We start from the raw sequence: 19497 nt of genomic DNA, 5'->3' as shown, positions 1-19497 counted from the left end.
AATTGAAGAGACTTTGGCTGATCAATCTCTGTAGCATCTTTTCCTCACACCTCATGTTACCCTGTTTTTCAAGCCACACATTTCTAGACTGATTGACCAATGGGCTCACAAGTGTTCATAGTCAGATACAGAAAAATATAGGAAACTGCCTCTAACTTCCTCATAAACTGATCTTTCTTTCCAAGGGACAACTATCTCAGTTATTGGAAAGCAAATAGGAAATGGGATAAAATAAAATAGGGATAATTTAAATATTTTGAGAAGAGATTTCATAAGCACTTTGGTCAGAAAATTGATTAAAACAAATCTAAGAGAACCACACCTTAACATCTCTAGTACTACTACATTTGCTCTCTCTGTTTATTTAAAACATAAAGCCAGAGTAATTTAACTAAACTTCCAATGATCACTCACCGCTGTGGTGCCTGGAATCTGGTCTCCATGGAGAACATTCATTTATGGGGGTAGCCCTTATAGATGTGCTACATGAAATCAGGATCTAACAAGACTCAGCTTATTGTCTGAGAGGTCTCAAAGCCCTAGTGGGTGTAGCAGTAGCTCTTACCTTAGTTCATTAAGTGAGTGGCAAGTTCAGCTTTAGTTTATGCTTTTTATTTTTTCCTGTGCGGTGCCAGGAGTTGGACTCGATGATCCTTATGGGTCCCTTCCAACTCGGGATATCCTACGATTCTATGCAGCTAATAGTCAAAACTAAGACATTCTGTCTTCTGCATGGACAATGTGTTTTGCAAATATTTCTACAATGCTTGCAGTGAGACTAAGTCGCAAAAAAAAAAAAATCAAAAAAACAACAACAAACAAACAAAAAAACACAGCTAACTTGACACGACCTACTCACATTCATTATCTTAGTTTCATTTAAAAAAGCAATTGCCTTCCTCAAACTTCACAGAAGGAAAAACACTTAGAAGGTCTTTCAGCTATAACGATCCTGGCAGAGCCCCAGACCAAAATGCTGGGTTTGAGAAGCCCATTTAAAAGGCTGAATGCCAACTCCACACCACAGCAGGTGAGTGAGAAGAAGTAACTGCCTATCGTATCAGTGAAAGAATGGTATCAGACCAGAAGTAACATGGCTGGGACACAGTTATAGAGAGAGAACGTTCTATATATTACAAACTTTTTCAGCATTTTTGTGTAAACATTTTAATTTTTTATATCCTTATTCTTAATTTCTTCCCTTTTGTGTTCCATGTAGTAAACACAAGCCTCAGTCCACAACAGTTACTTATATGTGTAATCTTACTCACTATATGACTTCCACTGAATTCATGAAACCTCTCTGAGAGCACCATTTCATCAGGCTCTAAATTGAACAGCTTCTTAACTGACTAAATTCAACAAATACATCATAGAAAGTCACTTAATAGAGGTGGGATTGTTTGGGGAAAAACTGAGATGTCTTTTTCCTCTTTTTTTCTGAATAAATGCTTCCCTTTCCTTTTAAATAAAAGCATGAAAGGACTGTTAAAGACTTGCTCTCCATCACTAATTTGTTCTAAAGCCAAAACTTTGTTTAAAAAAAAATGTTATGACTAGAATGTCCCTGATTAGGCTGTTTGGCTAATCTGTACAAACTGGATACTTCTCCATTTGAAAAGATGCGTGGACTGAATCTCAAATCCAGGTTTTCAAAGATCTGTGTTGGAGAAAAAAGCACAGAGCTTGCTGGGCTGATACTTGTCCATTTCCACTAGGTTTGAGTTGTATTGCTGCTCTGCTCTGTCTCCTAAGGTTCATTCCTCAAAGATTAATTATTACACAATGGGACGTTGTCAAATGAAAAGTGAGACAGTACTTGTAGGGATTCAAGACACGTGAGAAGTAACTATCCCAAAACTGAAATAGCTTTGATTCACATGACCAAGAGCTTGAACACTGCAGAGAGCTGATACAAGTTCAATGGCAGGAAATTATGTTCTCAGGTCAAGAGTCAAGCAGTCTCTGCTAACCCCTTGGGAACTACCTGTTCAACAGAGAAGGAACAGGGAGTGTAACAGAAATACACAGCAGGATTAAAAACCCTACAGCAGCAGTCAGTAGTTTCCTCCAGGAGAAACGGAGATTTTAAGCCTGAGCCAAAAATCAGCTGAAAATCTCCCACTGACCTCACTGGGTTTTCTGTTAGGGTCCCTTCTGCTTGCAGCCTTCATGGTCCTGCCCTCTACCTCAGTGCAGTAATCTTAAATACACCGCAGTCAGGGACTGGGTTTCATCCCTTGGCAAAAGGTTGTTTGCCAATTCCAGCTTAAAATTTGTCTGATTAGGAAGAGGAGTGAAAAGTTTGCTGATAAGGAGAAACAAACAAACAAACAAAAGATGTAAAATTGTCCACATTAGCATAACAATTTCATTTGGTTGTTTTGTTTCCTAATAATTCCTAACAATTTAGTGGCTTTTTCATCTGGCATTCTGCTGGTTATTTTCCTAGAAATGTCCACTGAGACTTCCTGAGTGGTGGTGGGTGATTTGAAGGGACACATTTTATATCAGTGTTTGGGCTCCCCCCATCATGAGCACAAAGCAGCCCCCAAGAAACCTCTTCCTGAATAAGAAGCCCACACCAATAAACACAAAACCAGAGGGATCCCTCCCCCTTATAAATTTTAAAAGCCACACATGGCAAGGACACAGTGGTCAGCTAGTTGTCTGTTGACTTTCATTAACAGAGGGGTATCAAAAAAAAAAAGTTTCAACAATTTAAAAATCTTATCTAATACCCTAACTAGTTTCTTATGGATGCCATTTAATAAAAGTGTCATAAATACATTAAATAAACCATTCACATACTTGCCTCAGTACAGCCTGAAACTGCTAATTTAGGAAAGAAATAGCAACTCTTCCACATCTCGGAATTAAAGTTCACTTCTTCCAAAGGAGCAGATTTAAAACCCTCTCCAGTGAGTCAAACCTCCTGCTTCAGAGGGAAAGCCCTTGCCAGGGAAGAACGCACGCTCTGACGCTTGTGAGAATTATCTGCCCTCCATTAGCTGCTGTGAACTTCAGATCAGAGCCTGTGTCTAGCTAAGTCAGCACGCACTGTGAAACAGCACAGGCCTCTGCTTCAGCATGCAAGCACCAGCAGCGTCTGCAAAAGAAAGTTGTTGACATGACAGTGCAACTACCAAACCCAAAACAGCCACCTAGAAGTGATGTTTTCTTGTGGATTATCAAACGTCTTTCATTTATAGTCCTATAAAAGAAGCTTAGGCAGGCAGATTTTCTCTATAGTTTTAAAATGTCTGATATTTTATTCCTATTTAAGATGCTTTGAGGAAAATTGATGAAAAGTGTTTTATCAGCCTTAGTAATAATTGCTCTTCTGCCTTCGTGATTGTGTGCATCTGCAACAGCTTATATCCACTGAGAATCTGGCCCAAAGTATCCAGCTTTTCATGTAGTTTGGAAGCTTGCATTTCTGGCTGAATAATAGGTTTTTCTCTATTTTATAGCTTATATACAGTAAAAAGTTGCTGGTCTGGGCAGATAAACAGTGCGATGCTGTAATCTAGCAAAGTTTTTTCACTGAACAGAGATGGACAAATTTCTTCACAGGAGAAACCCTGATGAAATCAGAGAAGACTCCTTAGGCAAGAGATTCAGCTGAGCCCAGGGCAATTTTCCAGTGACAGAGAAATTTAGCAATTCCCATGTTCTTTTCCGTATGAAACCTGTCCCTGTTATCATCAAATCTGTCCACAAACTACATGAAGTTGTCAGATTGTCTAGTATCGGAAGCATGTCAAATTAAGCCATCCCAAGGTTTGTGTTAACAAGACTTCATTGAGAACACAGATCTCTGTAACTAAAAATACAGAAATGGACAAAGTATGTGATGGAAACAGAATGAATTAAAGGCTTACAGTTGACCCAAAATGCACTGACCCAAAATAGATTGCCTGTGAAAAACTTAACAGAGTAAGGCACTTCTGCAACACCCTCTAGTAGGAACAGCAGAGGCCAGAAACGCAGCTGAGCTTACACTGGGGCTTGCTCAGGTAATGAAGATGACCAGATTTTAATACCCAGGATTAAGTTCTTCATAATTTTATTTTTCTGTCTGAAAAGCTCAGAAACTGAGGGAAAGTGGCAAGGAAACACAAATGGTACCAATTCTAAAGTCATCAAATTAGTTCTGGCATATATCAGAACTTCACTACAGCTTCTGGAATCAGGGTCTAGACCGGAGCACACAAACTGAGCAGAGTAAGTTTGTTTGATACCATGCAGGAACATCTACCTCCTGCAATAATCAGGCACAACTCCCACTAATACCAATGGAACATGACTGTCCTTGCACCAGGGCTGGTATTCATTTCCTGCTACACCTCAACAGTCTGTAATTTACGCTTATTTTGCCCACCTACCGGATGACAAATTGGTGCAAGTGGCACTGCATTTCCACCTACATATTCACTTTTAGACTAACATATACAGCACCAGTTACTCTACAACTTACCCTGCCAGCGCACAAGATCTTCACAAGGAAGCTGTGGTAAGTCGCTGCTCCCCAGACCACAGGGCACAGCACGATGTGAGAGCGACAAGACCAACTAGGCTGTCCACTCCACCCTGTTCTCCTTAGCAGCTTTGCTTTCTGAAGGATCTTATGGAGCACATGTTCCAGCTTAGCTCAAAATGCAGTAAAAAGGGACATCTTGGAGCTGGATAAAGTTAACACTGAAGTAGTACTCTTATTATAGACTAAGGCACAGTGTGATGTGCTCAAACAGCAAGATTCACAGGTGAACACTCAGACCTATATCCCTGGCCAACAAAGATATCTGGACATTTAACAAGCTACATGGGCTCTTTGATTAAGACCAGTCTCCATCCTTTCTGAAATGTGTAAATATTTAGTTATCCAACACAGATTTCCCCCACGTAAGATTTTACAACAATCTAATCAACTATTTAAACAACTAAATCCTTTCCTAAACAGGAGGCAACCAAACTGGACTTAGATGTTGTTTAACTACTGTCTAGCACACTGTTATTAAAATGATTTACACCACTGTTGATATAAACAAGACATAGCAACTAGATTTCCATCTAACTAGAAAAAGGAATAGCTTTTCAGTTCTGCTATATACAGAACCCTCACTTATACACCTTTATATAACATGCACAAAGTGATTTCTTCCTCACTGACTGTCAGAGCAGCACAGTTTTAAAGGTATGGATGTTGAACTGGCAGCGGGATCTTTGAGTGTTGAGTACGACAAGCTGAACTCATTCTTCTCCTGACAAAGTCAACACTATATTGACTAAAACATTGGAAAAAGAGAAAAACACTTAAGTGTGCAGAAGGAATAAGTTCTGTCAATCCAGCAGCAAAGTTTCCATGAATTCAGGAGCCAGTGTTAAACAACAAACTACAGGCAGCTCACTCTACATTTACAATTGGATCCCTACTCTGATCTAAGAGATCATAGTAGAACACTGTGGCTGGGAGGCTTCTTTTTGTAAAAATACTCTGAACTTTCCAGCAATGTCTTTGACATTAAGTTACAGTAAAACAAAACTAAGAATATCCAGCATCTCTGACTGCATAAAATGTTTTCAAATACAAAACACCTGGTCACTATCCTCAGAAACTGTGGCTTCTTCTTTAAAAGTTCTAGCAACAACCTTTAACAATGAACATTTCATGGGCACCTTCTCCTTATGTAGCTATGCTGTCTTTGCTGTTTTAACTGGGACCCTTTGCACAGCTTGAGGGAAATAATATTGCACCTAGACCTGACCAAAAGGCATGTTTTCCCAAAATCATGTTGTTAAAATTTGATTTTGACACAAAAGTTTCCTGGATTCTGCACTGCTGCAATAAAATCCTGCTGGGGGCAGGATAAGACAATTACAGAGGGAAAGATAAGCGTCAACTTAAGCTATCATATCAACTCTCTAAACAGAAGGCAAATCTTTGTGCTCCTGGCCATGCTAAGAAAGGATTTTCCTCTGCAGTTCTCTCTCCAGCCACACATTGTTCCTTTCATTCAAACCAATCCCCCAAATCTCCCCTTCAGCCTGCAACTTACTGTTTAGTGTCCCCTCCATTTATTGCCCCGTTTCAAGTTGCAAATTTAGGGTGGGTCCATGATGTACTCTACTTCTAAAAGGATGAAGGGAGGCAGAGATACAATGAGGGCTGAGAGCAGGAAAGGCAGAGAACAGCAATGTCTTTTCTTGACCTATGTATGTCCTTCACTTCCTGAAGCTCTCCCATAAACGATATCCCCTACTAACATTACACCTCCAAATAAAACTTGCTGAGTTAAAACACACCACCTACTTTTGAAGATCCCATGGTAGGTCCCGGTAGGTCTGGTAGCCTTTCTGACCTCCAACCACAGTTCGACTGAAGTCTGGACTGCGTAGCGAATGCTGCTGGAAAATGCAGGAGTCGCATTGACTGGTGTGACGGGAAGGGAAAGGTGTTGAGTGAAGATCCTTCATTGAGGCACGGCTGGCGCAACACCCAGCACCCTGTGGGTTATTGCAAAACGAGAGAGCGAACTTCGGAATAAAAACAAACAGAGGTAAGCATGGAGTCGATAAGAAGACTCTAACTTGATCAGCTCAGCATCAAAGAACTCCCCAGGCAGAGATGGATGGGGCAGATAAACCGGCCCAGGCAAGAAGACTTGTTCCTCACCACAGCAGAACAGGAAGTGTGTTAAGTTTCCCTTTCCTAGCACTCCCTTTCTGTCCAAATTGTGTCCTTACAGCAGGCCTTCGCCTGACTGGCAGCACCTTCTACCATAGACTCACTGTAAAAGCCATAAGGGAGAGTCACCGCACTGTCCGCACTTCAGTCACCCGCCTCCTGAGATGGCCAACACAAAGGCCCAACACAAAAACAAACACAGACATAAACGGCTTGGTCAGCCAAGCCGCATCTCCCTCAGTGCTCGCTCTTCCACAGCCGTCCTGGACTCCCTTGGCATCAGGGACATGACAACTATAAGTATCCGGCCTCCTAATTACACGTTAGTCATGTAATGGTTGGCACAACCCCGCCTGTGGAAAATGCTTACTCTGTGAAAAGGGCCACCAATCTCCTTGGAATTCACTTCTCCCAGCACAAACCTGGTTCTTCAGAGCCAGCTGGAAGGGGAAAAAAATGGATATTCTCTGGTGAGAGATTCGGCACTTACATCTAAATCCCCAAATGAAAATGGAAAATTACCAGAATCCAAACTCCTTGCTTCTGGCCTTTGATGCACTTGGGTTTTTGCCAAAAAGTTGGAAGCATTTGTTTTTTCAGTGAAGTATCAGGAATCCAGTCACTTTCATGGGAACACTCATTCACAAAATCCTCAGTAACAGAGGGGTAGAAAAAACAGAAGGATGAAATTTTCATCTAGTCACACATAGTCCCTTTCCCTCTTTCCCCAGAAAGGTCCACTCACAAGCACTTCAACATGATTTGAGGAACAATTGTCTGGACAACTCATTTCTGAGACGGTGGGAAAAGCTGAGTGCTGCTGCACTGCACCTCCTGTTTCTCTCGCTGTTTTTTTTTCCCCTTGCTTTGGTCAAGTCAACTGCTTTTTTGGCTTCTCTTATCTCCCTGTAGAAAGGGCATTGCTGCAGTTACCTACCTTATATGAGTGAATAAATACAAAGTTACTGTGTACTAATATCCTCCTTTGGACCTTCTCTTCCCGCACAGCCCCACTATTTTCTTTTTCAAGGTCAATAACCGCCCCCCCCCCCCCCCCAAAAAAAAAAAATTATGAAGAGAAGTACCAGCTTAAAAGGAAACTCCTGCTCCATAGAAAAATATGCAACATCCACAGGAACTCCAGCACTCCAACTTTACAAACCAATTCAATCCAGAATTTATGACAATACGTTAAAATCGTCTGGTTTAACTTTTTTTTTTTTTTTAAAAAAATACAAGTTATGATCACAAAATCTGTCATCCTTTCAAAATACACACTCCTAGAACAGAAAAGGTTTAATTAAGCTTGGGATGTAACCCAAAGAAGCATGTAGCAATTTCTTCCCAGAATGGTCAGTCTGAGGCTGTGCACAGTGGCCTGGTCACAGAGATAAAAGTTAGCAGCATTGTTAGCAGGTTATAAACATTAACTGCTTGATTAGTATTTGAAGACCACAAATAAGGTGCTCTGCATAGCTAGGCCAAGCACACTGGGCAAAGGTGGCCCTTGAAGTCTTGACAGAGTAAGATGCATAGAATTTTCCCTGATGTGCCTACAAGTGCAAAGGCCAACTCTACCCACCTGGGTCAAGAGAAAAACAAATCCCAGCAGAACAGGTCTTTACTTCAGCAAACAGCGGGAGCTTGAAGTAAAACTCACTCAGGAACATGGGTTCTGCAATGAGATTTCTTGGAGAGGAAGAGCATTCACTAGAAGAACACCAGGTTGCGAAGGATCTCTGGAGGTACTGCTAGAGGAAGTGTCATGGACAACAAATAAATGAACTGGTAATTTTCAAAGCTCATCTCCAGGGGACAGACCTTCTTCCTGCTGTTACTGTAAAGCATGAACAATAGAGATAGTCCAAAAATAGGATTTGGAGTTTTCGGATCAATAATTTTTTGCAATTTGCCTAACAACAATTAAAGTAGGTTGCTTTGTTTTCAGATTAATTAGCCATTAAAATAAATTGTCCTGGAAAACAGTGGAAAATAAGGAAATATTCCTGCCTGCATCAGAACATACAAGAGCCATTTACACATACTTGTCCACGGGAACAACGGTACAGACAGGCCAAGAAAAGACAATCATTAAGGAACAATTTTCTTCACAATAAATTAGCAAATTGCAAAGTGCTTATTATTGGGGAGTTATTCAGTAAGCAAAGTCAGTAAGTAGTATTTTTGGTTAATAGTAGGGAAGCAATACAGAAACTATCTATCAAAGCATAGGGTGGAAATCAGACAATGTGGGCGCACGGGATTTTGTAAATGAAAGTGTAAAAAGATGTAATAACGATTCCATCCATTTAACCCTGCAAAGTCAGCCCAGCCAGTCAGTCTGCTTGCCTAAGAGTGGTAATAACAGGCTGCCTTGGTTTATGTTTGTGTACTCACACAGGCTGCATGGCTGTAGAGACAAAGGATACCTTGAGAGATGGCCACTGGCCAGCCCCAAAGCAATAACATCTTCGGAATTTATAAGCAAAGATGTTTTACATAATTGCCTACCAGTTACTCAACCTGAGCTATGAATTTTAGATCATGTATCGTGCCAGTCATTACTTTTCCAGTGAGAAGTGGATGTTCCTGCCGGCGATATTCAACAGAACTGACAGAAGCACTGTTAAAGTGCACAGCACCAATCAACCTGAACTAATTAGACCTGCTCTGAGCAGGGGGTTGGACAAAGACCTCTAGAGATCCCTTCCAATCTAAATTATTCTGTGAGCACCTGAAAAGGCCAAATGGGTCTACTACAATGGAATTCTATCCTTGCAGATGTCCACTCATTTTCCATCAGCTCATTTTGACAGCTCGGTTGAGGCTTCAAGACCCCTGAATCCTGAAAATATGAAAGCATCTTGCATTTCACTTCTGAAATTCAAGGGAGCTCTAAATGAGATGCATTTCTTTATACTTACCTTCAGCTAGACATGCTACGCACCACCTCTCCTGCTTTTACAAAAAAAAAAAAAAAAAAGTTTACTATAACATCCTTTCTTTGGCACCTGAAATTCCCAGCCATGGCTTTTAATAACTGGTAAGTGGAAGGATGGAACGATTCTCCAGCTCAAATGTCAGGGCTGGGAGAGAAGCCAAGTCCTTTATCTTGAGCCATAAAAAGTCACTTGAGGCCAAATTTTAACACGTGCCCCTGCAGTTTTGAGATCCTGAGCATGTAGAGGCTCTCAGATGTTATAGCCATGGCCTCAAGCCCTGCAGTATGCTAGATCGTGCCCTGGTTGGTTTCCAAACAGTCCCTCTTTCCAGGCCCTTATAACAGAAACTGCTACACCCGTCTAAGTAGCAGACAGAAAGGCCAGCCCACAATACTGACAACGCCCTTAGACAACAGAAATCCCCCACTTCCAGTGTCATAAAGAAAGAATTCATAGCCTGTCACCCCATTCAAGGCAAAAAGGTAGCACACATATATGTACCTGTCCTCTGCAGCTGCCCAGCCAGAGCTTCTGCTTGGTACAGAGGAACAGGCCAGCCCACATCTCGTTCCTGGGGTTACCTAAAATCAGGCCAACAAGCCTCTCTGGCTACCCACCACACAAATCCTCCTCTCACGGTCATCTACCAAGCATCTACCAAGAGACATGAGGTCTTTATATGGCTCGACTAGGCCTACAAAGAAATAAGGTACACTGAGATAAAAAAAAATCCGCTATATCCTTTACAGGTACTGCCCAAATTAAACATAAGATTGTAATTTTAGGCAGCAGAAGTGCTGAAAAGACTTACTGGGAGCACTGGTGCAGATTGATGCTGCAGGCCTGTCAGTGGTCAGGAGGCATTTGTATAATGCCCTCGCTAACATGCTTTAACTTTTGGTTAGCCCTGAAGTGGTCAGGCAGTTGGCCGTGGTGATCCTTGTAGGTCCCTCCCAATTGAACTATCCTATTCTGCTCTCTGAAGGTGATATGCTCAAAACAAGACTTCTCTTGTGTCTCTATGTTCCCAGAAAATGGCTAGCTTTGATTTGATTTCATTCTAGTTCTTACCAGCTAATTTGCCTACTGGAAGCCAAACTGTGTCTGCCTCTTTGAAATGCTTTCTGCCACAGCTATTATCTGTGCCAGGTGACTTTGCAGAAGCATGCAGGACCCACGCAAGACTGTGGTTCTTGTGAACAGTTGCCTGCCTGATGCATGGTATGCTGCATTAGCTTTTGAGGCTTCACAGGCTACATCAGACATAATGAGTATCAAGCCCATGAAGTCTGTCCTGCAGCCATTTCAACTCTGGCTAACCTTGCAGTCAGGGTTTAGAGGACAAGTCACTTTGAAGGAAAAACTCAGCATGCTTCAAGCAGGACTGCTCAGCACCAAAATTAAGGTCCCACTTTGCAGCAGTGCATATGAGAGCTCCCTCTTGGGTAACCTGTTCTCTGCCTAGGTTGCACAGAAGGGCTAGTTTTCCCCTCCATGCCCTACTATTTTCATTGATTACTCAATTAGTGGTAACAGTGCCAGACAAGGTGGGGACAACAGTGCCAGGTACTGCATCCTGGTGAAGTTCCGTCCATCAGCATGCAGATGGCCTGGTGTCAGCTGTCCTCAGCTTGTCTTGCTGGAGCACTCACCTGCCACAGAAACCATTGGGGGGCAGTCAGCTAGCCTGAGTACCATAAACAGTCTAGTCCAAGCCTCCTGCTCAAAGCAAGAGCAACCAGACCATCTGGGCCACAGTCTGTCCACTGGGAATGGATGATCTCAGTAACATGTCCCTTTGGTATGCAGGTCATCTGGCCTGGAGTGCCAGACTGTCTGGGTCACTCAAAGGTTGCAGACTGCAGGTGACCCCAAGAGTCTGAGGAAGGTCAGATACATGACAATTGCAGGCAGCTGATTGTTTTTGACTTGCAAAGAACTGTCCGTGGTTATAACAGCCTCCGGATACCAGGATGCTGGCAAGTCCTTCCTCAAAGATTGTGCCGCCCAGCGACACAAACAGAAGGTGGGGGAGGCACTGCAGCTGAGGGGAAGAACAGAGCAAGGCACAACTTTTGGGGTTTAGCTAAGGCATTCCTTCCAATAATCAAGTGAATCAGAAACATGCCGTGTATCCCTTGACCTATCCAAGTTTACAGAAAAGAAACTCATCAGATTTTTGAGTAACAGGTTTCCAAAAGCCTTTTCTTTGTCTTTATGGGAACAGCTTATTTGCACGAGAACAAGCTGCTAGTGATGAACAGTGGCTTGCAAACAAAATATCCTTAAATGACACTTCCTTTGAATAACGTATTAAATTAAAAAGCTCAAGATAAAGCAGATTAACAGCCATTTGTAACACTTGCTTAGCTATTCTATCCAGATGAGTTTTGAAAATTGTTCTTTGCAGCAGTAACAGATCAAAGAAACCAAGCAAGCTGAGATACTGACAGCCATAGGTTTTATAGAAGGATCCTGGTTCAACCACACGTACGAAAGACCAAGAATTGTTTCTCAGTTCTCCACTTCAAGCCCTTTGATAGGAACTCCACCCACTTGGCTCCCCCAGCCAGATATGGCCACAACAGCTGAACGTTTCCTTGGATCATGGCAGTAACCAGCTACAAAATCCTCATTAATACTTAAGTGTCATGTACACAGCACATGCTGCCAGAAAACAGCAAAAAAGTAGTTTTCCCTAAGTTGATCAAAAAAACAAAACAGACTTGTTACAAAGATGTCTGTTACAAAGCCTGTCTCTGATTTAAGACTCCCTTTATTACACTTGACCTAGTAAAACATGACACAAGGGCTACTGTTCTTCCAAAGGAACCTTCTCGTTCCTACCAACCTTGCATGTCTTGGAGTTCTGCACTAAGGCTGGCGTACTTTTTTTTTTTAACCCTTTCAATCTCAAATTCGAAGACCCTCCCTTTGTCTGTTAGGTATTACAGACCAGGATCAATGAACTCTAGCACATTTTAATCATAAAGAGCTTGCTCTTCTGGCTCAGAACTTCCCAAGTTTCCCATCTTGGAAAGGAACAAATCTGGGGTCTTCAATCTATAAGAATAATCAGTTCTCAAAATAGGAGATCAAAGCAAACAGCAGCTGTAAGCCACTGCAAGGTTCCCATCCTACCAGACTCCAAATTGCTGCTGTTCTTTGCCATCTTTTTTGCAAGAAGGCCAACGAGCTGAGAAAACAGACCCATGATGCCAATAACCAATATTGTGCACTTCCAGTCTACGTTCCTGCAGCACTGTGGTTTGGCTCTGGTGCAGCAGAGAAGCAGGCAAAATCTGCTCAGTCAGTATGGCTCATAGCCATAATGTGCTGTACTTACATCTGTGAACAGGAGCATTTGATACCAACTTTTTGGTAAGTGGGGGAAGAAACCAAAGCTCAGTGCTGCAGAGGCCTACTCTAAAAGCTGAACAGCTGTCCTTTCCTCAAATTTTGCAAGATGACCATGGAGCATCTCTGCATTGTCAAGGCAATGCTGACATACTACCTTGTACTCCAGGCTCCCTCCATGGAGCTGAAACGGAGCACCACGAGTAGCTAAGAGGCCCTTATACAATACGATTCACCCTCTAGTGGCTGACCCAAGACCTGCTTCTGCCTGCATGCAAAACTGGGTAACGTTGAGCAGGCAGGTTAACTTGTTCGAGTCTGGACAGTGTGCACAGGGCTTCCAATGACACTCCTCAAACAAGTCAAAGACAACTGTTAAAGACTACATAAATTCAGTATGTAAATACATGGCATAGAATCGGTATAATGTTCTAAAACCGATCAGTCCCCAGCTGGCAGTTGTTTACCATGACACAGGAAATTAACAAGTACATAGAACAGAAGACAATTTTTAACAGTTTTTTATTAGACTGACATATAAATTACATTCCTGTGTGTTATGGTTAGATGCATCCCATTCTGCCTTCAGTGGTGGTCACAATTCCTTTGAAAACATGGTTGAGAGCAGGCAAAGCTTGCAGCTTTAGAAATAGGTGAGACCAGCTTAGAAAAAATACAAGTCTGCTAGGCCACCTAAACCAAACAACATTTTTGCTGCATACATTGCTTCAGGTTTCCACGATCTCTCTCAAGAAAATCTAGACGATGCTGACATCAGTGTAGTTTTGCCATAAGAAAGAGATTCAGATCCATCAGGTCCATCTGCACCAGTATGCCTGTGGATGGAGTGTTCTTTGAAGTGATCTCATTGACAGTCCCCATTTATACTGCTTTGCATCACTAAGAGGCCTCAGAGCATGGAAACTACATTGCTTCCAAGAGAAACAAGGCCAGAAGACTTGTTCCTGCTGCTATCATGAAAAACACACACTGTGTAGGTGTCTGGTCCTCTGAAGTCCCATTCCTCCTTGCTGCACTGCACTGGCACTTGGCATTAACGTCAGCCATGCACTAGATCCCTCCAGACAGATGCTCAGAATTGGAAGCTCCTTCAGCAAAAAATGAGTTCACTTTTTCAACTTTGTGTGCACTACTTTGGAGAGTTACATTTACAGCAGCCCTTTGCACAGATCAAAATGCTTAAGGGTTTCTGATTTTGTACCCAAAACAAGTGCAACTAGAAAGTTCACATATTCAGAAGAAATCTTTTGGACATCTACTTACCTGTTTCTGGAAACCAGTGAAATATTTGGGATTTGCAGACCTAAAAATATTCTGTTCCTGAACTACAATGAAATTTGGCAGGATAGGGAAAAAAAATGTGCCCTTTGAAAACCCAAGCCTGAAGTGCTTTGGGAATTAGAAACTCATGGCATCTTTTAATAATGTTTCTTTTTCAAGAAGACTTGAAGTTTACTTACTGTCCTGGTAAGACAATTGTTATCAGGAAAAAAACAAATCTTATACACTTACCATGCATTGTATTTAAGCTTCCTTTACAGGTAATATACTTCAAATCCATGTTCTGTTTATGGGATTAAAGTGAGATTTGTCAGGCTCAGACCTATGGAACCAGCTTGATACTTTTTATTCCCTACCTAAAACTTAAACCACTACGTTTTTTTTTCTGGAGCTCACAGTATTCCACAAGAAAAGTTCCTTGAGAGCACATTTTAAACGCCAGGTCTTCATGATGTTCACAGAAGTAGGATAACAGCTTCAGACCCTTGTTCTTCACGCAAACCTTTTCTGGTCATCCAAACACCCCATAGCTCCAGTGAAGATCCAGCAAAGCATGGTTCGCTGCACTTGCAGGCACCTAAATCACAGAATGTGCAATAAAAGTACTTCTGTTAACTTGATGCTCTGCTGGGTAGGGTTTGCAGCAAGCTGCATTACCCCTGAACTACCACGGATGATATTAACTGACTTGTACTCAGTTTGGACAACACTTCGATCCTAAGACTATAATCAGTCTTTCCCCAAATGGTCTAACTGTGAGGATGCTGAAAGCCTCCCGCTTTGCTCATCTTTTCTAGCCTGGCATAAAATTCCTGCCTGTTTGCTACACTGGATCAGCTCCGGGTCTCAGCAGTGTGGCTGGTATTTCCTTTGACAAGTTCTTTCTCTTCTGACCACCAAGGAAAAAGAGAGCGAGTGGCTCATATATCTAACAATTAAGACCACACCATTCAGAGTTGTCAGAATGAGCAACCACATGGTGTTGGAAGGAGTCTGCAAACATATTAAGGAAAGCATCCTCACCAGGGATAGGCACGTTCCACTGCTGGGGTGTACGAGTTTGAGGAACGTGGGCTCCTGAAAACAAAGGCAAAGAAAGTAGAAAGTTTGTGAGATCAGATGGGCTAGCTACGGACTAGCAACAAGACACAGGCACCTCTTAACTCCTGACAGAAGAAAGATCTTTACGTCGATTTCTGGGTCAGTCTGAAGTTCTCTGTTCTGAAGCAGACATGCAGTTCCACCATGACAATGACGACATGTTTTTTTTCACCCCCCAGGATGCAGCTGCAGATATACAGGTTAACTTAAAAAGACCTGAGAACACCATTTGTGAGAACAAGCTGTTTTTGGAGATTGTTTTTGGCAATGGTCATACCAAGATTGTTACAAAGCTCCATCCTGCACAAAAAGCCAAGGACTTTTATTAAAAACAATACAATCTGGAAAGTTTTAAAATGGAAATTCATTCAGCCAAATATTCTGATATGACAACAGAATGGCATGAATACAAAGTGGTTTTCAGTCTCAAATCCAGCAATCACTCGTGGCAAATGCTGTGGTAGGTACAGTTCATACAAAGCGTGTTCACTTGTTCAGAGAACGTGGACAGAAGTTGATGTCTCTCAGCAATCACTACTTCAGGATAACACAGCAAAAAAAACTTCTCAATTTACCTAGGTAGCTGACATGATACTAGGAACTGGAATATCTCTAAGCCATCTTCTGTTCATTATTACAGTATGCTCCCTGGAACATTGCAGGAAAAGAGCTCAAGGAGTATTCAGAAGCGCAGCAGCCTTGGAGTCACAGGCTCAATTACAGCTGGTCTACGGATCGGAGGGGCCTTGGGAACACGTAGCAAACAGATGGGCAATATTTTAGTTATGACTTCTCCTGGATGCTGATAAATGATTGTTTAGGCTCAGATGCTTTGCCTGGTTACAAAAGTAGGCCAAGACATTTGGACACAAAGAAGAGGGTCAGCATGTTGCACATAAACCAAAGCCTTTGCCCCTTTGACAGAATACTTTGTGAACAAACAGCTCTGTCACACGAATTGAGTCCGTTCCTTTCTGGAGGTAGGCCAAACCAATTTCAAGTCCTAGACTACTCTGAGCTTGCTGGCACTTGATATATCACCACAAGCCAAGCCAGCAGCTGTTTAGAGGGTAACCACAGAGCAGAATGTGTCAGAGGAATAGCCTTACACACAGCCCACAAAACTTAAGCCACTGCAGGTTTCAGATGCCCGTTTGGGAAGCGATCCAGTCTCGATAATAAGTCACTCGTGTGTATACTCCTGGTTTATTTGGCTTGCCACAGTCATCTCCCCAGCTCACTATTCCCACGAGATACCAGATTCCTCTGGAGTTTGCATGCACCAGTGGCCCACCAGAGTCACCCTAAGGAGAAAAACATCAGTAGGCAGGAACATAAAGAAAACAGTGTTCACTAATGAAGTGAGCATCACATTGTTCTGTTACAACTGACAGATGTTTGTCTCCAGACCACAGCTATGTTTAACCTCTGCATGACTTCTTGAGAAGACGGAAGCTGACAGCCAGTATCTAATAGTCTATCCCATTCTGTACCCTCACATCTTCATTATATATAAAAACTAAACACGTAAGTGCAGACCACAGCCCAGGAGCAGTGAAGTTCTTAATTTACATCTGTAAAGATCTTGAACCCCATAAACAAAAAACATACTTTGGAGGATCTTGATTATTTCTTATTTCTAGGAAACATCTCTTCCCACCCCATGTCCTTCCTTTTTACTATTACTTAAGACAAGGCTTACCTGGCAAGCATCCACCTGTCCCTCTAAGTATCCAGCACACAACATTCCAGGTGTTACTGCTCCACCATACACTTCCCTCCTATTGCAAATTCTAGTGCTTATAATTTTCACTTCTGCTTGTCGAAGTTGATTAACGCTATAGCCTAGAAGGAAAAGTGGTATTAGAATTTGCAGACAGTGTATGCAACCTAAAACACACACAAGGATTAGGAGTAGTCAGGTTTTTCTATAGCTTTCCTGCCGTTGCAGGCAGCAAAGGGAGCTACTCAGACAATGTCTAAAGAAGAAGAAGGTCATTATTTCCCCTTAAGTCCTTCACTCGCTCATCCCAAACGTGACCCTTCTCCATCTTTCATTCTCACCAGATGCTGTTTCACATAACGGGAAAAGGGATTTTTGTACACGTTTCAGTGTTCAATTCAACTGTTGGCTACAAGGTGTGTCCTTGATGTCCATGGAAAGACCCGTTTGGTTAACTGCAGTGCAACTCCAGACAATCACCCCAAGAATCTACCATAAAACACAGCTTATAGCTCAATCGCTCAGAAGCTCATTCAAGTTATTTGATGAACTGAAGCCTGAATTAGCACCAAAGAGAGAGATCTATCACAAGGTTTCATCAACTAGTATGACAGACAAAGCTGAAAGGTAAAAATTCATGTCAGAGCTAAACCCAGAACACTGGGCAAGTAAGAATGAAAAACTGAGCACCTTTGACCATCGCAATACATGCAGCAACAAAAAAAGCTGCTCTTTTTCCTATAAGGCTAACCTGCTGCTTTTTTCCATATTCCAAGCCACCACTCAAAAGCAACAACAAAAAAGCAAGCCAAGTCCACCAGTGCACTGTTAGCAAATTCACTTATTAAACACAAAGTCTCAGAAATCCAAAACAAACAAAACCCATAAAACTAACATCAGCCTTGTCAGATACATGTGTGACAGCACGAGAAGACAACAGACACTCACCATCGTTCTCCAAAGCTCCCCAGCCTGTGACAAAACAAGAAGCATTATCCCGGAATACATGAGATGCTTCAGGAAGACAGACACTGTGCACATCATTTGTGAACTCAACTGGGGAGGCAAGTTCCACAACAGCCACATCATACTCGTGATCAAGAAGAAATTCACTGTATTTTTCATGAACGATAATTCTTCGTACGTATTTTTTCTGTTTTGGAGGTCTCAGCAAAATTCCAAAACTGGCTGTCCACCTCCGAGGCTCTTTTGCTCTGAAAGACATTTGAGACTAGGTCACAGCCATACAGGAGATCCTAACAAGAACACAGCTTTCCATTTAACCAAAATGTAATGTGGCCAGGTTTGTCCAAGGAACAGAGAAGAAACAGATATCTTTCAGCAGGTATAGACGTTAGCGGGCATTGAAAGATCAGAGAAGACCTGTCAGAGCACTCAGAAGTCATAGTGCCTATAGGATCAGAAAGGTGCTGATGACTTACCCTCTAAAGCAGTGGGCTGCAGTCACTAGCCATGTATTACTGATCACCGATGCACCACACCGATGGGTCCCATCGAGCTGAATACTAGCCTGCCATGGCCATTCCCCATCCTGCGCACGCTGCCCGCCGATTATTCTTTCCACTCCTGAGAAGGAGAATGTACCCCTTCGTATTCCACAGACTGCCAGAAAGAAAAAAAAAAAAAAAAAAAAGGAAAAAAAAGGCAGCCCTGGTTTAGCTGATTGAGGGAAAACAGGGTCTTGCTTTGGGCAGGCCCATGTGGCTGCTGACACAGGCACAAGACGGAAGGGATGTTAAGAGACAACCCTCACCTAAAACAGTGCCTTCAATAGCAGGGAAGCCAGGTTCTGTGGTCACAAGCATCTCGGGATAGGTATGGGGTTAAATGAAGGTTTGTAGAAAAACTACCACTTCTTCATTAAACCAGTTATCAGACACAAGGCCATGTGAACTTCCACGAAGGCTATATATCAGAGAGACTATTTTCTCCAGCTGTAACTGTTTGCCTAACTAAAAAATACTGCCTCTCTGTGAACCTCACTTTGTTTCTTATTCATCCAGAGTTGTACAGAGGGATATGCCTGTTGGCGTGTATGTGCATACAGGCCCACACCCACACACGTTATTAGGCACAAAGACATACACATGCACTGGTAATTAACCATTAGCTTTTATAATAATGACATCTGAGTTTCATCTAAAGAGGCTATCCCTCTCTTGTTACTGTACATTAAAGAACACCAAAAACACTTAAAAACTGAGTGAGAAAATACTGATGAATCCCTATATAAACAACTGCCAGACCAGGACAGCTTTAAGCTTCAATACAAACACCAACACCAAAATATGCAGAAGACAGACACCACACATCACTTGTGAACTCAAACGCTGGGGGCAATATTTCATTATTTGTAAAACCCC

At 42.2% G+C, this 19497-nt stretch overlaps 2 protein-coding genes across 12 annotated transcripts in view; both read right to left on the bottom strand.

Moving 5' to 3' along the window:
- LOC106043937 (transmembrane protease serine 11E-like) overlaps positions 1 to 7660 on the bottom strand; it is a 44290-nt gene extending 36630 nt beyond the window's left edge. Inside the window, exons 1-2 of the mRNA XM_048073606.2 lie at positions 7211 to 7660; positions 6314 to 7128 (exon numbers count right to left, since the gene is read on the bottom strand). Of these exons, the coding sequence (XP_047929563.1) occupies positions 6314 to 6477 (164 nt within the window). The 5' untranslated portion in view covers positions 6478 to 7128; positions 7211 to 7660. The remainder of the gene's footprint in view (positions 1 to 6313; positions 7129 to 7210) is intronic.
- Positions 7661 to 13523: 5863 nt separating this feature from the next.
- Positions 13524 to 19497, bottom strand: part of TMPRSS11E (transmembrane serine protease 11E) — a 46678-nt gene continuing 40704 nt past the window's right edge. For 9 of the 11 annotated variants that reach the window (XM_048073584.2, XM_048073582.2, XM_048073590.2 and 6 more), the window contains 4 exons: positions 18556 to 18736; positions 18062 to 18327; positions 17093 to 17235; positions 13524 to 16694 (listed from right to left, as the gene is read on the bottom strand). In XM_048073584.2, coding sequence (XP_047929541.2) covers positions 16533 to 16694; positions 17093 to 17235; positions 18062 to 18327; positions 18556 to 18736 — 752 coding nt within the window. In that variant the 3' untranslated portion in view covers positions 13524 to 16532. The remainder of the gene's footprint in view (positions 16695 to 17092; positions 17236 to 18061; positions 18328 to 18555; positions 18737 to 19497) is intronic. The other 2 variants (XR_010831234.1, XR_010831233.1) reach the window with 2 other exon arrangements.

This window comes from Anser cygnoides, chromosome 4 (assembly GCF_040182565.1).
Source record: "Anser cygnoides isolate HZ-2024a breed goose chromosome 4, Taihu_goose_T2T_genome, whole genome shotgun sequence".
NCBI classification, from domain to species: Eukaryota; Metazoa; Chordata; class Aves; order Anseriformes; family Anatidae; genus Anser; species Anser cygnoides.
The sequence above is the reverse complement of the archived record's forward strand: the minus strand, read 5'-3'. Positions and strand labels throughout refer to the sequence as shown.